Source organism: Pectinophora gossypiella, chromosome 29, assembly GCF_024362695.1.
Source record: "Pectinophora gossypiella chromosome 29, ilPecGoss1.1, whole genome shotgun sequence".
NCBI classification, from domain to species: Eukaryota; Metazoa; Arthropoda; class Insecta; order Lepidoptera; family Gelechiidae; genus Pectinophora; species Pectinophora gossypiella.
The window spans coordinates 5,235,927-5,261,794 of NC_065432.1; the positions used below are offsets into that span (position 1 = coordinate 5,235,927).

At 44.0% G+C, this 25,868-nt stretch overlaps 1 protein-coding gene across 50 annotated transcripts; it reads left to right on the plus strand.

Moving 5' to 3' along the window:
- Nucleotides 1–25,444, plus strand: LOC126379343 (uncharacterized protein DDB_G0283357-like). 50 transcript variants are annotated; one of them, XM_050028024.1, is made up of 9 exons: nt 1–49; nt 3,909–3,936; nt 4,932–4,982; nt 5,977–11,400; nt 12,103–12,156; nt 12,265–12,642; nt 12,805–13,236; nt 13,399–14,307; nt 23,704–25,444. In XM_050028024.1, exons 1-9 carry the CDS (start codon nt 17–19, stop codon nt 24,462–24,464), a joined length of 8,070 nt encoding a protein of 2,689 aa, XP_049883981.1. In that variant the 5' UTR covers nt 1–16; the 3' UTR covers nt 24,465–25,444. The 50 variants fall into 50 exon arrangements, with proteins under 50 accessions (XP_049883981.1, XP_049883985.1, XP_049884004.1 ...); XM_050028028.1 differs by having other exon boundaries at nt 12,427–12,642; XM_050028047.1 differs by lacking the exon at nt 12,103–12,156 and having other exon boundaries at nt 5,977–10,590; nt 10,915–10,968; nt 12,373–12,642.
- Nucleotides 25,445–25,868: the final 424 nt, after the last annotated feature.

Consider the following 25,868-nt stretch of genomic DNA (forward strand, 5'->3'; position numbering starts at 1 on the left):
ACATATTCGAGTAATAATGAAGAATATAGTCGGACTTCTGGTGTTATTGGTAAGATAATTTCACCTCTTTTTTACCCGACTGCGGCGAAGCAAAAGGAGGGTTATGTGTTTGACCGCTATGTTTGATCGTAAAATTGATCATTTCATGATGTGGTCGACCATTTCATGAAATGGTCATATTTCATGAAATGGCCAACTTAATTTGACCATATCTTTGAAACGTCAACGTTTAATAATACAGGGTGTTAGTGACATCGTAACGAAAACTTTGAGGGGTGGTTCAGGCCATGATTCTGAGTTGATATCAAGTAGAAATTTCCGTCGCAAAAGTATGGATTGGAAAATAATTAAAAAGAAAAGAAAAATTTTCATGAATTTTTTGACACGAAATTCCACTTGATATCAACTCAGAATCATGGTCTGAACCATCCCCCTCAGTATTCGTTACGGTGTCACTAACACCCATACCTACTTATATGGCTACCGTATGTACTTGTGCGGGGTGTAAGTGTCATCGTAACGAATACTGAGAGGGATGATTCATCTGATTATTCTGAGTTAATATCAAGTGGAATTTTCCATCGCAAAAGTATAGAATTGAAAATAATTTAAAAAATCTAAAAAAAAAACATGAATTTTGCGACGGAAAATTCCACTTGATTTTAACTCAGAATCATGGTCTGAATCAACCCCCTCAGTATTCGTTACGATGTCACTAACACCCTGTATATCAATCAACGTCGTGTCCATGCTATGTGGTGTAATAAAAATGCGAATAGTCGATTCATTTCTTAGGTTCAAAATTATGTACCTATTCGATATGGAAAATTGAACAATAACATTGATTTGTCGATTATAATATCAATCAAGTTTTTAATATAATCGACACCAGCGCCACTATCGGTGGATAATGTTACTAATTTTACGATATGATTGCCAACGTTTGGCCATATCATGAAGTAATCATGCATTTAGTTGCTCATATCGTTAAACTTTTTTTTTAAGGAAACAAACAGCTTACACAATAGATACTTAAAGATATAAACTTATAATTAAACACATTAAGCCAAAGCAGTTTCCACCGATGTATCTAACATATATTATATTCCGTTGCAAATTCTATTAAGTTATAGTCTATAAATTATATTAAGTTATCCTGTTAGGCCTAAGAATTAAATTAATAGGTACAAAAAGAAACCTCTGTAAACAATCCATCCATATCTAAGCATTCACTATATATCTATCTATTACATGTTTTAATCATTTTAGCTACATTGTTTTACAGCATTGACAAAGGCATTTACCTTACTAGAAAATATATCTATATCACCATAAAATCCATCATAGTTTAAACATGCTCGTACAATAAATCTGTTTCTGGCGTAATTGGTGGCTGCATTGGGAATAGAAAAAATTCTATTTGAATGCAATCTTGCAACTGGGCACCTAAACGCAATCTGACTAACCAGGTATGGGGAATCTATTAAGTTATTAATAATTTTGTATAAATAAATTTGATCCCTATGTTCCCTTCGCTTTGCCAGAGATACAATATTTTCAAATTTCTCTCTCTCTCTATTTAAGAGCTGCGCTCTTGTCGGTGGAGTAACCGCCATTCCTCTCTTCTTCCCGCCAAAACCTTCACCTCCCGATACGACACGACCTGCACCTTCTCTTTTATTTGTTTCATAAATGTTATCCTAGGTCTACCCCTTCCTCTCTTCCCTTCAATTTTTCCTTCTATAATGTTTGTTATAAATGAATCGTGTCGTATCAGGTGGCCAATCATATTTCCTCTCCGGTTCTCTATAGTCTTCAATATGGTTCTCTTTTCTTCAACTCTTTCCAGCACAATTTTCAAATTTATGGTTCTTAAATTTAAATTTTAACCATCTAAGTAATAAATTTATTTTGAATTCTCTCTACACCGTCAATATACTTGGCGTATTGTGGACTCCAAACTGTTGATGCATATTCTAGTTTTTTGTTCATTGATCTGGCCAAACTACATCATGATGTGGCCAACGTGTGATATTCTATATCATGAAATGTGACCATTTCAGAGCACATCATGAAATGATCAATTCTATGATCTATGACATATATATGTGTATGCATGTTTGTTCCAACTTAACTTCTAAACCACCTGACAGATTTTAGCAAATGAGGTGTCACTAGAGGGATTCCCTTAAAATGCATAAATGGTTTTGTCATAATTTTAATTATCATAATCCTTTTCGCATAACGTTTTTAAGCATAATAGTACTTTCCCATAATAACATCTAAGAATACTGGTTTTTTGGTATAACTTATTTTTGGACTAATATTTGTAGGTATAAATTTGATTCGCATATAAATAGGTATCCATAATTCTTTTTTAGAATAATAGTGTTTTGTCATAATTTTTACAAGGCATAACAGTAGGTTAGGGTGCGGCAGGGGTGGCCCAAGGGCTACGCCGCTAGCATGTTTATCTTACACACGAAAAGTATGCTGAATGATGACCAACACCATGAAATAGAGTCAAAAAATATAAAAAGTCACAATCATGAACCAAATGCAGCCAAGGAAAAAGTAAGTTTCGGAAATGTTCAAAGTTGTGCCAAAACTTTTCTTATTCGGAGTAAAGTTTTTATGCTTATAATAATTATGCTTATATATCATTATTGTCATTAATTATTATGCTTATAGTAGTTATGAGTTTCAAAATTATGCTTAAAAAGTTATGACAAATTAATACTATGCGTAACTAATAATAGGACAAGTAACATTATGCCATGGTAAATTATTACATAAAAATTTATGCGTATAAATAGAGAACCGTCACTAGAAGCATCTTGATTATCCGGTGGTTTAAGGCTAAGGTGGTTTAAGGCTATGTGACGTCACTAGAGGACATAAAGTGAGAACGAAACAAAATTCTATTTTCGAATGGTAGTGTGTTGGGTATCAAATGAAAGGGCTTAATTATTGGCACATTTCAAATATGCACATATTACTAGTGTTTAGCAGCCTCCGTGGTCTAGTGGTTAGAGCGTTAGGCTCACGATCTGGAGGTCCGGGTTCGATTCCCGATGGGGATATTGTCGAAATCACTTTGTGAGACTGTCCTTTGTTTGGTAAGGACTTTTCAGGCTTGAATCACCTGATTGTCCCAAAAAGTAAGATGATTCCGTGCTTCGGAGGGCACGTTAAGCCGTTGGTCCCGGCTATTAGCCGTAAAAACACCTCCACCAACCCGCAGTGGAGCAGCGTGGTGGAGTATGCTCCATACCCCCTCCGGTTGATTGAGGGGAGGCCTGTGCCCAGCAGTGGGACGTATATAGGCAGTTTATGTTATGTTATGTTACTAGTGTTTACTTGCGGGTTTTCTTGTATTTATTCGATAATTACATTGAATTAAAAAATATATCTTTATTCAGTAGGTAACATAGTTAAACTTGTTTGTTACACTTTTTTGTTGTACTTCGGAAGGCACGTTAAGCCGTTCGTCCCGGCTACTATTTACCGACATAGTATTCGTTACATGAGCCATGTCAGGGGCCTTTGGCGGCTCAGTAATAACCCTGACACCAGGATTGATGAGGTTGGTAATCCACCTTACTAGACTAGACTAATTAAAAGAACGTCTAGGGCCCTGTGCCGAGGTTTTTCTTGCAGCTTCTTTTCCCCGGCTATACAGGTTGTTAGAAGCTGCAGTAGTTTTAGGCGGATGAGACGTTCGTTATGTAAAAATTGACGATTCAAAGTGTAACTATGTTACCTACTGAATAAAGATATTTTTGAATTTGAACTTGATGGATGTATGGCATAGTTGGCGAAGGGTGGTCCTATGCACTTCTGCCTACCCCTTCGGAGATGGCGTGAAGTTACGTTTGTTTATATTTTTTATTTTTTTATTTTTGCAGGCTTTTGTCGCTGTCCAGGGTTTACCTAGTAAGTATTATCTTTTCATCGTCATCATCACTAATTTAAAAGCCACGCGCTTGTCGGTGTAGCATTCTCCATTCTTGTATATCAAAGGCCAACTCCTTCACCTCCTTATAAGACACGACGTTCGCCTTCTCTTTAATCTGTTCCATGTAAGCTCTTCTTGGTCTTCCCCTTCCTCTCTCTCCTTGTAGCTTCCCTTCTATGTTGTTTTTAATAAATTCGTCGTGTCTTAATAAGTTTTCATCTCGAGCTCCTCCGTGCTTCGGAAGGCACGTTAAGCCGTTGGTCCCGGCTGCATTAGCAGTCGTTAATAACTAATCCGGAATTGGCCCGCGTGATGGTTTAAGGCCCGACCTCCCTATCCATCCATAGGGAAGGCCCGTGCCCCAGCAGTGGGGACGTTAATGGGCTGGTGATGATGAAGAAAATAGCATCTCTGTTCTTTCGTGCGCAAGGAATATTTCGCAGCCAATTATTATATCCAAAATTTTTTTTTGTGAATATTGGCCCCGATTCCTGCAGACACCGCCTAATTTTATTTTAAGTTATATCCGTCATTTTCATATCCGTCGAAAAGGAAAGGGACGGATGATTCACAGCTCTTAATTTTAGGAAGAATGAATAAATGAATGAATAACCCGGGCGAATTAAAAAGTACGTCGCTGGTATGCAATCCGTTTGACGTGCTGTCTACTTACCTGTGTCGGGTTATTGACTGATGTAAAATTTTTAGACGGTTGTTTTAGATTTGTCCTTAAAATTGACGTGTGTTCCATAAATTTTACGCCTGTCGATTACCCGTCCTTTTCCTTTTCGGCGGATAAGAAAATGACAGATATAACTTAAAATAAAATTAGATGGTATTTACAGGAATTAGCACCATTGCCTGGAAAGTAAGGGAAGTTAATGATATGAAGTCACGAAGCTACAACCAGACTTCGTCGGTTTGCAGTTTCAAATCCTCAAGTGCCTTCACTAATTTATTCTTCTTCTTCTAGATCCTGGCAGACGTTATGATGATTCAGATTATTCAGTTTATTCCGAACAAGGTAATAATAATAACATTATATTATAAATCCATATAATAGCCTACGTAGTCTCGTGGTTAGAGCGTTAGGCTCACGATCTGGAGGTCCGGGTTCGATTCCCGATGGGGACATTGTCGAAATCACTTTGTGAGACTGTCCTTTGTTTGCTAAGGACTTTTCAGGCTTGAATCACCTGATTGTCCGAAAAAGTAAGATGATTCCGTGCTTAGGAGGGCACGTTAAGCCGTTGGTCCCGGCTGTTAGCCGTAAAAAACACCTCCACCAACCCGCAGTGGGGCATTGTGGTGGAGTATGCTCTATACCCCCTCCGGTTGATTGAGGGGAGACCTGTGCCCAGCAGTGGGACGTGTATAGGCTGTTTATGTTATGTAAAAATCCATATACTTACAGGGTGTTAGTGACACCGTAACGAATACTGAGGGGGATGATTCAGACCATGATTCTGAGTTAATATCAAGTAGAATTTTCCGTAGTAATCTTGTAGTCTATCAGCCTCTGTAGTCTAGTGGTTAGAGTATTAGCCTCACGATCTGGAGATCAGGGTTCGACTCCTGATGGGACACTGTCGATATCACTTTGTGACTTGTTCTTCTTCTTCTATCGTGTGGGTTGTGAGATGAATTACCAACCCCATCAACCCTGGTGTCATGGTTACTATTGAGCCGCCAAAGGCCCCTGACATGGCTTATGTAACGACTACTTACTTACATCAGTAAGTAGTATCCGGGACCAACAGCGTAACGTGCCTTACGAAGCACGGACCATCTTACTTTTTGGACAATCAGGTGATGAGCCTGTAACGTCCTAACCAAACTAGGGATCACAAAGTGATTTTTGTGATATGTCCCCACCGGGAATCGAACCCGGGACCTCCGGAACGTGAGCCCAGTGCTCAACCACAGGACCACGGAGGGCGTTAAATTTATATCGTGAAGATAACATAAATAAATTCATAAAAGCAAATAAGGATAACATAAATGCTTGTTTACTTCAGAATTGTCACACGAAGAAAACAGTGAACAGTCTCAGGAGGAGTCTAGCGACGAATATGAATCTGTCCAATCATACGGCGGCAGAACGAGATCAGTTAAAGAAAGCAACACATCTTCAAAACACAGCGAATCCGAATCTAGCAACACCTCACAATCTAACAAACTGATAATATCCAAGGGTGACGGAAACGTACAGACGACAACATCGTCATCAAAATCATCTAAAACTTCTAGCAGCAAATCTGAAAAGCACTCCAGTTCCAGACGTGTAATTGAAAGTGGTTATTCTGATGATGACGATTATTACACGAAATCGGGACGATGGGGATCAACTGACGACTCATATTACCAATCTGACTCTGATGAAAGATCAACTATTGATGAAAGTGAAGAGAGATATCGAAGCGATAAAATACGACAAGACAACGATAGCGAGCAAAATGCTGACGGCGACAACAACTCAGACATAGATCAAGATAACAGGAATAATCAAAATGCTGTTGCTGGAAAAGGGTCGACAATAACACAAAATAACATAAATAATCAAAATGCTGTTGCTGGAAAAGGATCGACAATTACACAAAATAACAAAAATAACCAAAATGCTAAGGCTGAAACAGGATCAACAATAATACAAAACCACGTAAATAACCAGAACGCCAGAGCTGAAGAAGGTTCGACTATTACACAAAACAACATTAATGACCAAAATGCAAAAGCTGGAAAAGGCTCAACAATATACCAGACCTACGAAAATAACCAAAATGCAAAAGCTGATAAAGGATCCACAATAACACAAAATAGCGAAAATAATCAAAACGCGAAAGCAGAAAAAGGCTCTAGTATAAATCAATCTAATGAGAATAACCAGAACGCCAGAGGAGAAAAAGGTTCAACTATAAAACAGGACAACGAAAGCAACCAGAATGCAAAAGGTGAAAAAGGTTCTAGTATAAAACAGACCAATAAAAACAATCAGAACGCCAAAGCCGGCAAAGGTGCGACTATCAGACAAGATAACGAAAGCAACCAAAATGCCAAGGCCGAAAAAGGAGCCACTATAAGACAAGATAACGAAAGCAACCAGAACGCCAAGGCCGAAAGAGGTGCCAATATCAGACAAGATAACGAAAGCAACCAGAACGCCAAGGCCGAAAAAGGTGCGACAATCAGACAAGATAACGAAAGCAACCAGAACGCCAAGGCCGAAAAAGGTGCCACTATCAGACAAGATAACGAAAGCAACCAGAACGCCAGAGGTGAAAAAGGTTCGACGATAAAACAGACAAACGAAAACAATCAGAACGCCAAGGCCGACAGAGGTTCGACTATCAGACAGGACAACGAAAGCAACCAGAACGCCAAGGCCGGAAAAGGGGCCACTATCAGACAAGATAACGAAAGCAACCAAAATGCTCATGGCGGAAAGGGCTCGACTATCAAACAGACAAACGAAAACAACCAGAACGCCAAGGCCGACAGAGGTTCAACTATCAGACAGGACAACGAAAGCAACCAGAACGCCAAGGCCGGAAAAGGAGCCAATATCAGACAAGATAATGAAAGCAACCAGAATGCCAGAGGTGAAAGAGGTTCGACGATAAAACAGACAAACGAAAACAACCAGAATGCCAAAGCTGACAGTGGTTCGACTATCAGACAGGACAACGAAAGCAACCAGAACGCCAAGGCCGGAAAAGGGGCCACTATCAGACAAGATAACGAAAGCAACCAGAATGCTCATGGCGGAAAGGGGTCGACGATAAAACAGACAAACGAAAACAACCAGAATGCCAAAGCCGACAGTGGTTCGACTATCAGACAGGACAACGAAAGCAACCAGAACGCCAAGGCCGGAAAAGGGGCCACTATCAGACAAGATAACGAAAGCAACCAGAACGCCAAGGCTGGAAAAGGAGCGACTATCAAACAAGATAACGAAAGCAACCAGAATGCGAGAGGTGAAAGAGGTTCGACGATAAAACAGACAAACGAAAACAACCAGAATGCCAAAGCCGACAGTGGTTCGACTATCAGACAGGACAATGAAAGCAACCAGAACGCCAAGGCCGGAAAAGGGGCCACTATCAGACAAGATAACGAAAGCAACCAGAATGCTCATGGCGGAAAGGGGTCGACTATCAAACAAGACAACAAAAACAACCAGAATGCCAAGGCCGACAGAGGTTCGACTATCAGACAGGACAACGAAAGCAACCAGAATGCCAAGGCCGGTAAAGGAGCCACTATCAGACAAGATAACGAAAACAACCAGAATGCTCATGGCGGAAAGGGGTCGATTATCAAACAGACAAACGAAAACAACCAGAACGCCAAGGCCGACAGAGGTTCAACTATCAGACAGGACAACGAAAGCAACCAGAATGCCAAGGCCGGTAAAGGAGCCACTATCAGACAAGATAACGAAAGCAACCAGAATGCTCATGGCGAAAGGGGGTCGACTATCAAACAGACAAACGAAAACAACCAGAACGCCAAGGCCGACAGAGGTTCAACTATCAGACAAGACAACGAAAGCAACCAGAATGCCAAAGCCGGTAAAGGAGCCACTATCAAACAAGATAACGAAAGTAACCAAAATGCCAGAGGTGAAAGAGGTTCGACGATAAAACAGACGAACGAAAACAACCAGAATGCCAAGGCCGACAAAAGCTCAACTATCAGACAGGACAACGAAAGCAACCAGAACGCCAAGGCCGGAAAAGGAGCCACTGTCAGACAAGATAACGAAAGCAACCAGAATGCCAGAGGTGAAAGAGGTTCGACGATAAAACAGACGAACGAAAACAACCAGAATGCCAAGGCCGACAGAGGCTCAACTATCAGACAGGACAACGAAAGCAACCAGAACGCCAAGGCTGGAAAAGGAGCCACTATCAGACAAGATAACGAAAGTAACCAGAACGCCAAAGCTGGAAAAGGGGCCACTATCAAACAAGATAACGAAAGTAACCAAAATGCCAGAGGTGAAAGAGGTTCGACGATAAAACAGACGAACGAAAACAACCAGAATGCTAAGGCCGACAGAGGCTCAACTATCAGACAGGACAACGAAAGCAACCAGAACGCCAAGGCCGGAAAAAAAGCCACTGTCAGACAAGATAACGAAAGCAACCAGAATGCCAGAGGTGAAAGAGGTTCGACGATAAAACAGACAAACGAAAACAACCAGAACGCCAAGGCCGACAGAGGTTCAACTATCAGACAGGACAACGAAAGCAACCAGAACGCCAAAGCCGGAAAAGGAGCCACTATCAGACAAGATAACGAAAGCAACCAGAATGCTCATGGCGGAAAGGGGTCGACTATCAAACAAGACAACAAAAACAACCAGAATGCCAAGGCCGACAGAGGTTCGACTATCAGACAGGACAACGAAAACAACCAGAATGCCAAGGCCGACAGAGGTTCGACTATCAGACAGGACAACGAAAGCAACCAGAACGCCAAGGCCGGAAAAGGAGCGACTATAAAACAAGATAACGAAAGCAACCAGAATGCGAGAGGTGAAAGAGGTTCGACGATTAAACAGACAAACGAAAACAACCAGAATGCCAAAGCCGACAGTGGTTCGACTATCAGACAGGACAACGAAAGCAACCAGAACGCCAAAGCCGGAAAAGGAGCGACTATCAGACAAGATAACGAAAGCAACCAGAATGCTCATGGCGGAAAGGGGTCGAATATCAAACAAGACAACAAAAACAACCAGAATGCCAAGGCCGACAGAGGTTCGACTATCAGACAGGACAACGAAAACAACCAGAATGCCAAGGCCGACAGAGGTTCGACTATCAGACAGGACAACGAAAGCAACCAGAACGCCAAGGCCGGAAAAGGAGCGACTATCAAACAAGATAACGAAAGCAACCAGAATGCGAGAGGTGAAAGAGGTTCGACGATAAAACAGACAAACGAAAACAACCAGAATGCCAAAGCCGACAGTGGTTCGACTATCAGACAGGACAACGAAAGCAACCAGAACGCCAAGGCTGGAAAAGGAGCCACTATCAGACAAGATAACGAAAGTAACCAGAACGCCAAAGCTGGAAAAGGGGCCACTATCAAACAAGATAACGAAAGTAACCAAAATGCCAGAGGTGAAAGAGGTTCGACGATAAAACAGACGAACGAAAACAACCAGAACGCCAAGGCCGACAGAGGCTCAACTATCAGACAGGACAACGAAAGCAACCAGAACGCCAAGGCCGGAAAAGGAGCTACTATCAGACAAGATAACGAAAGCAACCAGAACGCCAAGGCTGGAAAAGGAGCGACTATCAAACAAGATAACGAAAGCAACCAGAATGCGAGAGGCGAAAGAGGTTCGACGATAAAACAGACAAACGAAAACAACCAGAATGCCAAAGCCGACAGTGGTTCGACTATCAGACAGGACAACGAAAGCAACCAGAACGCCAAAGCCGGAAAAGGAGCCACTATCAGACAAGATAACGAAAGCAACCAGAATGCTCATGGCGGAAAGGGGTCGACTATCAAACAAGACAACAAAAACAACCAGAAAGCCAAGGCCGACAGAGGTTCGACTATCAGACAGGACAACGAAAACAACCAGAATGCCAAGGCCGACAGAGGTTCGACTATCAGACAGGACAACGAAAGCAACCAGAACGCCAAGGCCGGAAAAGGAGCGACTATCAAACAAGATAACGAAAGCAACCAGAATGCGAGAGGTGAAAGAGGTTCGACGATAAAACAGACAAACGAAAACAACCAGAATGCCAAAGCCGACAGTGGTTCGACTATCAGACAGGACAACGAAAGCAACCAGAACGCCAAAGCCGGAAAAGGAGCCACTATCAGACAAGATAACGAAAGCAACCAGAATGCTCATGGCGGAAAGGGGTCGACTATCAAACAAGACAACAAAAACAACCAGAAAGCCAAGGCCGACAGAGGTTCGACTATCAGACAGGACAACGAAAACAACCAGAATGCCAAGGCCGACAGAGGTTCGACTATCAGACAGGACAACGAAAGCAACCAGAACGCCAAGGCCGGAAAAGGAGCCACTATCAGACAAGATAACGAAAGCAACCAGAATGCTCATGGCGGAAAGGGGTCGACTATCAAACAAGACAACAAAAACAACCAGAATGCCAAGGCCGACAGAGGTTCGACTATCAGACAGGACAACGAAAGCAACCAGAATGCCAAGGCCGGTAAAGGAGCCACTATCAGACAAGATAACGAAAACAACCAGAATGCTCATGGCGGAATGGGGTCGACTATCAAACAGACAAACGAAAACAACCAGAATGCCAAGGCCGACAGAGGTTCAACTATCAGACAGGACAACGAAAGCAACCAGAATGCCAAAGCCGGTAAAGGAGCCACTATCAGACAAGATAACGAAAGCAACCAGAATGCCAGAGGTGAAAGAGGTTCGACGATAAAACAGACAAACGAAAACAACCAGAATGCCAAGGCCGACAGAGGCTCAACTATCAGACAGGACAACGAAAGCAACCAGAACGCCAAGGCCGGAAAAGGAGCCACTATCAGACAAGATAACGAAAGCAACCAAAATGCCAGAGGTGAAATAGGTTCGACGATAAAACAGGCAAACGAAAACAACCAGAATGCCAAGGCCGACAGAGGCTCAACTATCAGACAGGACAACGAAAGCAACCAGAATGCCAAGGCCGGTAAAGGAGCCACTATCAGACAAGATAACGAAAACAACCAGAATGCTCATGGCGGAAAGGGGTCGACTATCAAACAGACAAACGAAAACAACCAGAACGCCAAGGCCGACAGAGGTTCAACTATCAGACAGGACAACGAAAGCAACCAGAATGCCAAGGCCGGAAAAGGAGCCACTATCAGACAAGATAACGAAAACAAGCAGAATGCTCATGGCGGAAAGGGGTCGACGATAAAACAGACAAACGAAAACAACCAGAACGCCAAGGCCGACAGAGGTTCAACTATCAGACAGGACAACGAAAGCAACCAGAACGCCAAGGCCGGAAAAGGAGCTACTATCAGACAAGATAACGAAAGCAACCAGAACGCCAAGGCTGGAAAAGGAGCGACTATCAAACAAGATAACGAAAGCAACCAGAATGCGAGAGGCGAAAGAGGTTCGACGATAAAACAGACAAACGAAAACAACCAGAATGCCAAAGCCGACAGTGGTTCGACTATCAGACAGGACAACGAAAGCAACCAGAACGCCAAGGCCGGAAAAGGAGCGACTATCAAACAAGATAACGAAAGCAACCAGAATGCGAGAGGTGAAAGAGGTTCGACGATAAAACAGACAAACGAAAACAACCAGAATGCCAAAGCCGGAAAAGGAGCCACAATCAGACAAGATAACGAAAGCAACCAGAATGCTCATGGCGGAAAAGGGTCGACTATCAAACAAGACAACAAAAACAACCAGAATGCCAAGGCCGACAGAGGTTCGACTATCAGACAGGACAACGAAAACAACCAGAATGCCAAGGCCGACAGAGGTTCGACTATCAGACAGGACAACGAAAGCAACCAGAACGCCAAGGCCGGAAAAGGAGCCACTATCAGACAAGATAACGAAAGCAACCAGAATGCTCATGGCGGAAAGGGGTCGACTATCAAACAAGACAACAAAAACAACCAGAATGCCAAGGCCGACAGAGGTTCGACTATCAGACAGGACAACGAAAGCAACCAGAATGCCAAAGCCGGTAAAGGAGCCACTATCAGACAAGATAACGAAAACAACCAGAATGCTCATGGCGGAAAGGGGTCGACTATCAAACAGACAAACGAAAACAACCAGAATGCCAAGGCCGACAGAGGCTCAACTATCAGACAGTACAACGAAAGCAACCAGAACGCCAAGGCCGGAAAAGGAGCCACTATCAGACAAGATAACGAAAGCAACCAAAATGCCAGAGGTGAAATAGGTTCAACGATAAAACAGGCAAACGAAAACAACCAGAATGCCAAGGCCGACAGAGGCTCAACTATCAGACAGGACAACGAAAGCAACCAGAATGCCAAGGCCGGAAAAGGAGCCACTATCAGACAAGATAACGAAAACAAGCAGAATGCTCATGGCGGAAAGGGGTCGACGATAAAACAAGACAACAAAAACAACCAGAATGCCAAGGCCGACAGAGGTTCGACTATCAGACAGGACAACGAAAGCAACCAGAATGCCAAGGCCGGTAAAGGAGCCACTATCAGACAAGATAACGAAAACAACCAGAATGCAAAGGCCGACAGGGGTTCGACTATCAGACAGGACAACGAAAGCAACCAGAATGCCAAGGCCGGTAAAGGAGCCACTATCAGACAAGATAACGAAAACAACCAGAATGCTCATGGCGGAAAGGGGTCGACTATCAAACAGACAAACGAAAACAACCAGAACGCCAAGGCCGACAGAGGTTCAACTATCAGACAGGACAACGAAAGCAACCAGAATGCCAAGGCCGGAAAAGGAGCCACTATCAGACAAGATAACGAAAACAAGCAGAATGCTCATGGCGGAAAGGGGTCGACGATAAAACAAGACAACAAAAACAACCAGAATGCCAAGGCCGACAGAGGTTCGACTATCAGACAGGACAATGAAAGCAACCAGAACGCCAAGGCCGGAAAAGGAGCTACTATCAAACAAGATAACGAAAGTAACCAGAATGCGAGAGGTGAAAGAGGTTCGACGATAAAACAGACAAACGAAAACAACCAGAATGCCAAAGCCGACAGTGGTTCGACTATCAGACAGGACAACGAAAGCAACCAGAACGCCAAGGCCGGAAAAGGGGCCACTATCAGACAAGATAACGAAAGCAACCAGAATGCTCATGGCGGAAAGGGGTCGACCATCCAACAAGACAACAAAAACAACCAGAATGCCAAGGCCGACAGAGGTTCGACTATCAGACAGGACAACGAAAGCAACCAGAATGCCAAGGCCGGTAGAGGAGCCACTATCAGACAAGATAACGAAAACAACCAGAATGCGCATGGCGGAAAGGGGTCGACTATCAAACAAGACAACAAAAATAACCAGAATGCCAGAGGTGGAGACCGATCATCTATTAGTCAAGATAACGAAAACCGTCAGATTGCTAAAGCCAAAGTATGCTCTAAAGTACGACATACAAATAAAAACAAACAAAACGCGAAAGGTGAAAGAGGAACAAATATAGGACAAAATAACGATAACAACCAGAATGCTCATGGCGGAAAGGGGTCGCATATAAAACAAACAAACGAAAACAACCAAAATGCTAAAGGCGGAAAGGGATCCACAATCAGACAAGACAACGAAAATAACCAGAATGCCAGAGGTGGAACGGGTTCGACTATCAGACAAGATAACGAAAGCAACCAGAATGCCCATGGCGGAAAGGGGTCGCATATAAAACAAACAAACGAAAACAACCAGAATGCCAGAGGCGGAAAGGGTTCGACTATCAGACAAGATAACGAAAACAACCAGAATGCCAGAGGCGGAAAGGGTTCGAATATCAGACAAGATAACGAAAGCAACCAGAATGCTCATGGCGGAAAGGGGTCGACTATCAGACAAGATAACGAAAGCAACCAGAATGCTCATGGCGGAAAGGGGTCGACTATCAGACAAGATAACGAAAGCAACCAGAATGCTCATGGTGGAAAGGGGTCGACTATCAGACAAGATAACGAAAGCAACCAGAATGCTCATGGCGGAAAGGGGTCGACTATCAGACAAGATAACGAAAGCAACCAGAATGCTCATGGCGGAAAGGGGTCGACTATCAGACAAGATAACGAAAGCAACCAGAATGCCCATGGCGGAAAGGGGTCGCATATAAAACAAACAAACGAAAACCACCAGAATGCCAGAGGCGGAAAGGGATCCACCATCAGACAAGACAACGAAAACAACCAGAATGCTCATGGCGGAAAGGGGTCGACTATCAAACAAGATAACGAAAGCAACCAGAATGCCCATGGCGGAAAGGGGTCGCATATAAAACAAACAAACGAAAACAACCAGAATGCTAGAGGCGGAAAGGGATCAACCATCAGACAAGACAACGAAAACAACCAGAATGCCAGAGGCGGAAAGGGGTCGACTATCAGACAAGATAACGAAAGCATCCAGAATGCTCATGGCGGAAAGGGGTCGACTATCAGACAAGATAACGAAAGCAACCAGAATGCCCATGGCGGAAAGGGGTCGCATATAAAACAAACAAACGAAAACCACCAGAATGCCAGAGGCGGAAAGGGATCCACCATCAGACAAGACAACGAAAACAACCAGAATGCTCATGGCGGAAAGGGGTCGACTATCAAACAAGATAACGAAAGCAACCAGAATGCCCATGGCGGAAAGGGGTCGCATATAAAACAAACAAACGAAAACAACCAGAATGCTAGAGGCGGAAAGGGATCAACCATCAGACAAGACAACGAAAACAACCAGAATGCCAGAGGCGGAAAGGGGTCGACTATCAGACAAGATAACGAAAGCAACCAGAATGCTCATGGCGGAAAGGGGTCGACTATCAGACAAGATAACGAAAGCAACCAGAATGCCCATGGCGGAAAGGGTTCGCATATAAAACAAACAAACGAAAACCACCAGAATGCCAGAGGCGGAAAGGGATCCACCATCAGACAAGACAACGAAAACAACCAGAATGCCAGAGGCGGAAAGGGGTCGATTATCAGACAAGATAACGAAAGCAACCAGAATGCTCATGGCGAAAAGGGGTCGACTATCAGACAAGATAACGAAAGCAACCAGAATGCTCATGGCGGAAAGGGGTCGCATATAAAACAAACAAACGAAAACAACCAGAATGCTAGAGGCGGAAAGGGATCAACCATCAAACAAGACAACGAAAACAACCAGAATGCCAGAGGCGGGAAGGGTTCGACTATCAGACAAGATAACGAAAACAACCAGAATGCCAGAGGCGGAAAGGGGTCGACTATCAGACAAGATAACGAAAGCAACCAGAATGCTCATGGCGGAAAGGGGTCGACTATCAGACAAGATAACGAAAGCAACCAGAATGCCCATGGCGGAAAGGGGTCGCATATAAAACAAACAAACGAAAACCACCAGAATTCCAGAGGCGGAAAGGGATCCACCATCAGACAAGACAACGAAAACAACCAGAATGCCAGAGGCGGAAAGGGGTCGACTATCAGACAAGATAACGAAAGCAACCAGAATGCTCATGGCGGAAAGGGGTCGACTATCAGACAAGATAACGAAAGCAACCAGAATGCTCATGGCGGAAAGGGGTCGACTATCAGACAAGATAACGAAAGCAACCAGAATGCTCATGGCGGAAAGGGGTCGCATATAAAACAAACAAACGAAAACAACCAGAATGCTAGAGGCGGAAAGGGATCAACCATCAGACAAGACAACGAAAACAACCAGAATGCCAGAGGCGGAAAGGGGTCGACTATCAGACAAGATAACGAAAGCAACCAGAATGCTCATGGCGGAAAGGGGTCGACTATCAGACAAGATAACGAAAGCAACCAGAATGCCCATGGCGGAAAGGGGTCGCATATAAAACAAACAAACGAAAACAACCAGAATGCTAGAGGCGGAAAGGGATCAACCATCAGACAAGACAACGAAAACAACCAGAATGCCAGAGGCGGAAAGGGGTCGACTATCAGACAAGATAACGAAAGCAACCAGAATGCTCATGGCGGAAAGGGGTCGCATATAAAACAAACAAACGAAAACAACCAAAATGCTAAAGGCGGAAAGGGATCCACCATCAGACAAGACAACGAAAACAACCAGAATGCCAGAGGCGGAAAGGGTTCGACTATCAGACAAGATAACGAAAGCAACCAGAATGCCCATGGCGGAAAGGAGTCGCATATAAAACAAACAAACGAAAACCACCAGAATGCTAGAGGCGGAAAGGGATCCACCATCAGACAAGACAACGAAAACAACCAGAATGCCAGAGGCGGAAAGGGGTCGACTATCAGACAAGATAACGAAAGCAACCAGAATGCTCATGGCGGAAAGGGGTCGACTATCAGACAAGATAACGAAAGCAACCAGAATGCTCATGGCGGAAAGGGGTCGCATATAAAACAAACAAACGAAAACAACCAGAATGCTAGAGGCGGAAAGGGATCAACCATCAGACAAGACAACGAAAACAACCAGAATGCCAGAGGCGGAAAGGGGTCGACTATCAGACAAGATAACGAAAGCAACCAGAATGCTCATGGCGGAAAGGGGTCGACTATCAGACAAGATAACGAAAGCAACCAGAATGCCCATGGCGGAAAGGGGTCGCATATAAAACAAACAAACGAAAACCACCAGAATGCCAGAGGCGGAAAGGGATCCACCATCAGACAAGACAACGAAAACAACCAGAATGCCAGAGGCGGAAAGGGGTCGACTATCAGACAAGATAACGAAAGCAACCAGAATGCTCATGGCGGAAAGGGGTCGACTATCAGACAAGATAACGAAAGCAATCAGAATGCCCATGGCGGAAAGGGGTCGCATATAAAACAAACAAACGAAAACCACCAGAATGCCAGAGGCGGAAAGGGATCCACCATCAGACAAGACAACGAAAACAACCAGAATGCCAGAGGCGGAAAGGGGTCGACTATCAGACAAGATAACGAAAGCAACCAGAATGCTCATGGCGGAAAGGGGTCGACTATCAGACAAGATAACGAAAGCAACCAGAATGCCCATGGCGGAAAGGGGTCGCATATAAAACAAACAAACGAAAACCACCAGAATGCCAGAGGCGGAAAGGGATCCACCATCAGACAAGACAACGAAAACAACCAGAATGCCAGAGGCGGAAAGGGGTCGACTATCAGACAAGATAACGAAAGCAACCAGAATGCTCATGGCGGAAAGGGGTCGACTATCAGACAAGATAACGAAAGCAACCAGAATGCTCATGGCGGAAAGGGGTCGACTATCAGACAAGATAACGAAAGCAACCAGAATGCTCATGGCGGAAAGGGGTCGCATATAAAACAAACAAACGAAAACAACCAGAATGCTAGAGGCGGAAAGGGATCAACCATCAGACAAGACAACGAAAACAACCAGAATGCCAGAGGCGGAAAGGGGTCGACTATCAGACAAGATAACGAAAGCAACCAGAATGCTCATGGCGGAAAGGGGTCGACTATCAGACAAGATAACGAAAGCAACCAGAATGCTCATGGCGGAAAGGGGTCGACTATCAGACAAGATAACGAAAGCAACCAGAATGCTCATGGCGGAAAGGGGTCGCATATAAAACAAACAAACGAAAACAACCAGAATGCCAGAGGCGGAAAGGGTTCGAATATCAGACAAGATAACGAAAGCAACCAGAATGCTCATGGCGGAAAGGGGTCGACTATCAGACAAGATAACGAAAGCAACCAGAATGCTCATGGCGGAAAGGGGTCGACTATCAGACAAGATAACGAAAGCAACCAGAATGCTCATGGTGGAAAGGGGTCGACTATCAGACAAGATAACGAAAGCAACCAGAATGCTCATGGCGGAAAGGGGTCGACTATCAGACAAGATAACGAAAGCAACCAGAATGCTCATGGCGGAAAGGGGTCGACTATCAGACAAGATAACGAAAGCAACCAGAATGCCCATGGCGGAAAGGGGTCGCATATAAAACAAACAAACGAAAACCACCAGAATGCCAGAGGCGGAAAGGGATCCACCATCAGACAAGACAACGAAAACAACCAGAATGCTCATGGCGGAAAGGGGTCGACTATCAAACAAGATAACGAAAGCAACCAGAATGCCCATGGCGGAAAGGGGTCGCATATAAAACAAACAAACGAAAACAACCAGAATGCTAGAGGCGGAAAGGGATCAACCATCAGACAAGACAACGAAAACAACCAGAATGCCAGAGGCGGAAAGGGGTCGACTATCAGACAAGATAACGAAAGCATCCAGAATGCTCATGGCGGAAAGGGGTCGACTATCAGACAAGATAACGAAAGCAACCAGAATGCCCATGGCGGAAAGGGGTCGCATATAAAACAAACAAACGAAAACCACCAGAATGCCAGAGGCGGAAAGGGATCCACCATCAGACAAGACAACGAAAACAACCAGAATGCTCATGGCGGAAAGGGGTCGACTATCAAACAAGATAACGAAAGCAACCAGAATGCCCATGGCGGAAAGGGGTCGCATATAAAACAAACAAACGAAAACAACCAGAATGCTAGAGGCGGAAAGGGATCAACCATCAGACAAGACAACGAAAACAACCAGAATGCCAGAGGCGGAAAGGGGTCGACTATCAGACAAGATAACGAAAGCAACCAGAATGCTCATGGCGGAAAGGGGTCGACTATCAGACAAGATAACGAAAGCAACCAGAATGCCCATGGCGGAAAGGGTTCGCATATAAAACAAACAAACGAAAACCACCAGAATGCCAGAGGCGGAAAGGGATCCACCATCAGACAAGACAACGAAAACAACCAGAATGCCAGAGGCGGAAAGGGGTCGATTATCAGACAAGATAACGAAAGCAACCAGAATGCTCATGGCGAAAAGGGGTCGACTATCAGACAAGATAACGAAAGCAACCAGAATGCTCATGGCGGAAAGGGGTCGCATATAAAACAAACAAACGAAAACAACCAGAATGCTAGAGGCGGAAAGGGATCAACCATCAAACAAGACAACGAAAACAACCAGAATGCCAGAGGCGGGAAGGGTTCGACTATCAGACAAGATAACGAAAACAACCAGAATGCCAGAGGCGGAAAGGGGTCGACTATCAGACAAGATAACGAAAGCAACCAGAATGCTCATGGCGGAAAGGGGTCGACTATCAGACAAGATAACGAAAGCAACCAGAATGCCCATGGCGGAAAGGGGTCGCATATAAAACAAACAAACGAAAACCACCAGAATTCCAGAGGCGGAAAGGGATCCACCATCAGACAAGACAACGAAAACAACCAGAATGCCAGAGGCGGAAAGGGGTCGACTATCAGACAAGATAACGAAAGCAACCAGAATGCTCATGGCGGAAAGGGGTCGACTATCAGACAAGATAACGAAAGCAACCAGAATGCTCATGGCGGAAAGGGGTCGACTATCAGACAAGATAACGAAAGCAACCAGAATGCTCATGGCGGAAAGGGGTCGCATATAAAACAAACAAACGAAAACAACCAGAATGCTAGAGGCGGAAAGGGATCAACCATCAGACAAGACAACGAAAACAACCAGAATGCCAGAGGCGGAAAGGGGTCGACTATCAGACAAGATAACGAAAGCAACCAGAATGCTCATGGCGGAAAGGGGTCGACTATCAGACAAGATAACGAAAGCAACCAGAATGCCCATGGCGGAAAGGGGTCGCATATAAAACAAACAAACGAAAACAACCAGAATGCTAGAGGCGGAAAGGGATCAACCATCAGACAAGACAACGAAAACAACCAGAATGCCAGAGGCGGAAAGGGGTCGACTATCAGACAAGATAACGAAAGCAACCAGAATGCTCATGGCGGAAAGGGGTCGCATATAAAACAAACAAACGAAAACAACCACAATGCTAAAGGCGGAAAGGGATCCACCATCAGACAAGACAACGAAAACAACCAGAATGCCAGAGGCGGAAAGGGTTCGACTATCAGACAAGATAACGAAAGCAACCAGAATGCCCATGGCGGAAAGGAGTCGCATATAAAACAAACAAACGAAAACCACCAGAATGCTAGAGGCGGAAAGGGATCCACCATCAGACAAGACAACGAAAACAACCAGAATGCCAGAGGCGGAAAGGGGTCGACTATCAGACAAGATAACGAAAGCAACCAGAATGCTCATGGCGGAAAGGGGTCGACTATCAGACAAGATAACGAAAGCAACCAGAATGCTCATGGCGGAAAGGGGTCGCATATAAAACAAACAAACGAAAACAACCAGAATGCTAGAGGCGGAAAGGGATCAACCATCAGACAAGACAACGAAAACAACCAGAATGCCAGAGGCGGAAAGGGGTCGACTATCAGACAAGATAACGAAAGCAACCAGAATGCTCATGGCGGAAAGGGGTCGACTATCAGACAAGATAACGAAAGCAACCAGAATGCCCATGGCGGAAAGGGGTCGCATATAAAACAAACAAACGAAAACCACCAGAATGCCAGAGGCGGAAAGGGATCCACCATCAGACAAGACAACGAAAACAACCAGAATGCCAGAGGCGGAAAGGGGTCGACTATCAGACAAGATAACGAAAGCAACCAGAATGCTCATGGCGGAAAGGGGTCGACTATCAGACAAGATAACGAAAGCAATCAGAATGCCCATGGCGGAAAGGGGTCGCATATAAAACAAACAAACGAAAACCACCAGAATGCCAGAGGCGGAAAGGGATCCACCATCAGACAAGACAACGAAAACAACCAGAATGCCAGAGGCGGAAAGGGGTCGACTATCAGACAAGATAACGAAAGCAACCAGAATGCTCATGGCGGAAAGGGGTCGACTATCAGACAAGATAACGAAAGCAACCAGAATGCCCATGGCGGAAAGGGGTCGCATATAAAACAAACAAACGAAAACCACCAGAATGCCAGAGGCGGAAAGGGATCCACCATCAGACAAGACAACGAAAACAACCAGAATGCCAGAGGCGGAAAGGGGTCGACTATCAGACAAGATAACGAAAGCAACCAGAATGCTCATGGCGGAAAGGGGTCGACTATCAGACAAGATAACGAAAGCAACCAGAATGCCCATGGCGGAAAGGGGTCGCATATAAAACAAACAAACGAAAACCACCAGAATGCCAGAGGCGGAAAGGGATCCACCATCAGACAAGACAACGAAAACAACCAGAATGCCAGAGGCGGAAAGGGGTCGACTATCAGACAAGATAACGAAAGCAACCAGAATGCTCATGGCGGAAAGGGGTCGACTATCAGACAAGATAACGAAAGCAACCAGAATGCTCATGGCGGAAAGGGGTCGCATATAAAACAAACAAACGAAAACAACCAAAATGCTAAAGGCGGAAAGGGATCCACCATCAGACAAGACAACGAAAACAACCAAAATGCCAGAGGCGGAAAGGGTTCGACTATCAGACAAGATAACGAAAGCAACCAGAATGCCCATGGCGGAAAGGGGTCGCATATAAAACAAACAAACGAAAACCACCAGAATGCCAGAGGCGGAAAGGGATCCACCATCAGACAAGACAACGAAAACAACCAGAATGCCAGAGGCGGAAAGGGTTCGACTATCAGACAAGATAACGAAAGCAACCAGAATGCTCATGGCGGAAAGGGGTCGACTATCAGACAAGATAACGAAAGCAACCAGAATGCCCATGGCGGAAAGGGGTCGCATATAAAACAAACAAACGAAAACCACCAGAATGCCAGAGGGGGAAAGGGATCCACCATCAGACAAGACAACGAAAACAACCAGAATGCCAGAGGCGGAAAGGGGTCGACTATCAGACAAGATAACGAAAGCAACCAGAATGCTCATGGCGGAAAGGGGTCGACTATCAGACAAGATAACGAAAACAACCAGAATGCTCATGGCGGAAAGGGGTCGCATATAAAACAAACAAACGAAAACAACCAGAATGCTAGAGGCGGAAAGGGATCCACCATCAGTCAAGACAACGAAAACAACCAGAATGCCAGAGGCGGAAAGGGGTCGACTATCAGACAAGATAACGAAAGCAACCAGAATGCTCATGGCGGAAAGGGGTCGACTATTAGACAAGATAACGAAAGCAACCAGAATGCTCATGGCGGAAAGGGGTCGACTATCAGACAAGACAACGAAAACAACCAGAATGCTCATGGCGGAAAGGGGTCGACTATCAAACAAGATAACGAAAGCAACCAGAATGCCCATGGCGGAAAGGGGTCGCATATAAAACAAACAAACGAAAACAACCAGAATGCTAGAGGCGGAAAGGGATCAACCATCAGACAAGATAACGAAAGCAACCAGAATGCCCATGGCGGAAAGGGGTCGCATATAAAACAAACAAACGAAAACCACCAGAATGCCAGAGGCGGAAAGGGATCTACCATCAGACAAGACAACGAAAACAACCAGAATGCCAGAGGCGGAAAGGGGTCGACTATCAGACAAGATAACGAAAGCAACCAGAATGCTCATGGCGGAAAGGGGTCGACTATCAGACAAGATAACGAAAGCAACCAGAATGCTCATGGCGGAAAGGGGTCGCATATAAAACAAACAAACGAAAACAACCAAAATGCTAAAGGCGGAAAGGGATCCACCATCAGACAAGACAACGAAAACAACCAGAATGCCAGAGGCGGAAAGGGTTCGACTATCAGACAAGATAACGAAAGCAAACAGAATGCCCATGGCGGAAAGGGGTCGCATATAAAACAAACAAACGAAAACCACCAGAATGCTAGAGGCGGAAAGGGATCCACCATCAGACAAGACAACGAAAACAACCAGAATGCCAGAGGCGGAAAGGGGTCGACTATCAGACAAGATAACGAAAGCAACCAGAATGCTCATGGCGGAAAGGGGTCGACTATCAGACAAGATAACGAAAACAACCAGAATGCCCATGGCGGAAAGGGGTCGCATATAAAACAAACAAACGAAAACCACCAGAATGCCAGAGGCGGAAAGGGATCCACCATCAGACAAGACAACGAAAACAACCAGAATGCCAGAGGCGGAAAGGGGTCGACTATCAGACAAGATAACGAAAACAACCAGAATGCCAGAGGCGGAAAAGGGTCGACTATCAGACAAGATAACGAAAGCAACCAACATGCTCATGGCGGAAAGGGGTCGACTATCAGACAAGATAACGAAAACAACCAGAATGCGCATGGCGGAAAAGGGTCGCATATAAAACAAACAAACGAAAACAACCAAAATGCTAAAGGCGGAAAGGGATCCACCATCAGACAAGACAACGAAAACAACCAGAATGCCAGAGGCGGAAAGGGGTCGACTATCAGACAAGATAACGAAAGCAACCAGAATGCTAGAGGCGGAAAGGGGTCCACTATCAGACAAGATAATGAAAACAACCAGAATGCTAAAGGCGGAAAGGGGTCGACTATCAAACAAGACAACAGAAACAACCAGAACGCCGCAGGTGGTAATGATTCAGTTATTAGACAAGATAATAAAAACCACCAAAATGCTGAAACCGGAGAACGATCTAAGATAAAACATGATAAGAATGACCATGTCAAAGATTGCTCGAAGGAGGAATTAAATAAGCGTAAGAATTCTACTACAGTTAAGAAGGTTACCAAAGAGGTCGTTCTTAAAAAGGACAAGAGATCCGAAGTCAATGAATCTGAGTCATCGAAAACTAAAGAAAAAAGTAAATCTAAAGTTAAAACGGTAGTGAAGACAAAGACAGTTGAAAAAACCAAAGAGCAGAATTCGAAAGGCGAAAAACATCATTGTGGTAACTAATTAGCCGTACTTCGTAACTTTAAATAGACATATCGCAATCAACAAGGTATTCCGACTAATCATTTTAATTTTATCTTTATTACACGTTATCTTTTGTCAAATTCACTTTTTTGTTGTATGACTGATCTGTTCTTTTTCTTACTAAGATTTCGAGTACCTTCTACTTATTCTCTCGAGTAGGTTGTGAGGTGGATGACCTCATCAACCCTGTTAGAGTGGTTGCTGAGCAGCCAAAGGTCCCTGGCATGACTCATGTAACGACTGCTTACTTACATCAGTTAGTAGTAACCGGGACCAACGGCTACTCGTGGCGTGTACTTACTTAGGTACATAAACATAGCCTAATGCTGTGTGTCCCCCATACCTATCTTCTTAGGAAGCACGCAATTCCTCTGTTGATTTCTGTGATAACATCTGGTTTTTCATTCGCTCCGCTTACCTAACCTGAAGATTTGACAGGTCCGGTTTTTTACAGAAGCGACTGTCTGATTTCCAACCCTCGAAGGGCAAACCAGCCCAATATTGTTACATACCTCCGAAACGCATTTTTTGGGGATGTGGGTTTCCTAACGATGTTTTCCTTCACCGCTGAGCACGTGGTAATCATTTATCATCCTAACATGAATATGAAAACAAATTCGAAAATCATTGGCTCAGACCCATGCTGGAATCGAACCTGCGACCTCAAATTGAGTGTCAAGCGTTCTCTTCACTGGTCTTTTTCTTCGATGGTCGATTTCTATGATATGCCTGGGAAAATAAGCACTTACAACTATTAATAATTGTTTCATACAACAAATAAGTGAATATCAATCATTATTCATCACTAGTCATCTCAAATCATCATTATTCACCCACCATTCATCATTTCATGACTTTACCCATCAATCGATTTGTAATCTTAAATATTGTGTGTCAAATGTTTGTGTTGCAATAAAAAAATGTAAAAAAAATAAATAAAGGAATTAATCAACCATGTACTCTGTGTTTTTTTTTCTAAGGGCCCTATTTCACTATGACACCAGCTATTTAATACCTTATCCGTTAAAAGAAAATTCAATTTTTGATAAATAAATGGCTTTTGTGTGATAATAATTATTCTGCCAGTGTCACGTTTAAAAATAGATAATAATATAGGATCCACATAATATCAGCGTCGTGGTTCACGCCATGACTTGTGCTGAGTGAGGTCATTTTATTTCAGAACGTCCACCACCACCTTAACCATTTCGACAAACATCCGTCTTGCTTTTTTTGTAATTTTTTAGTAGAAAATATGATGTTGTAATATTTTTTTTTTGTGTGTGGCACCCTTCTATAATAAACTAGTACTATTCTATTCTATGCTTACTATAAAAAAATAAAAAATAAGACAAAGTGATATCATTTTGAAACCAGCCAAAT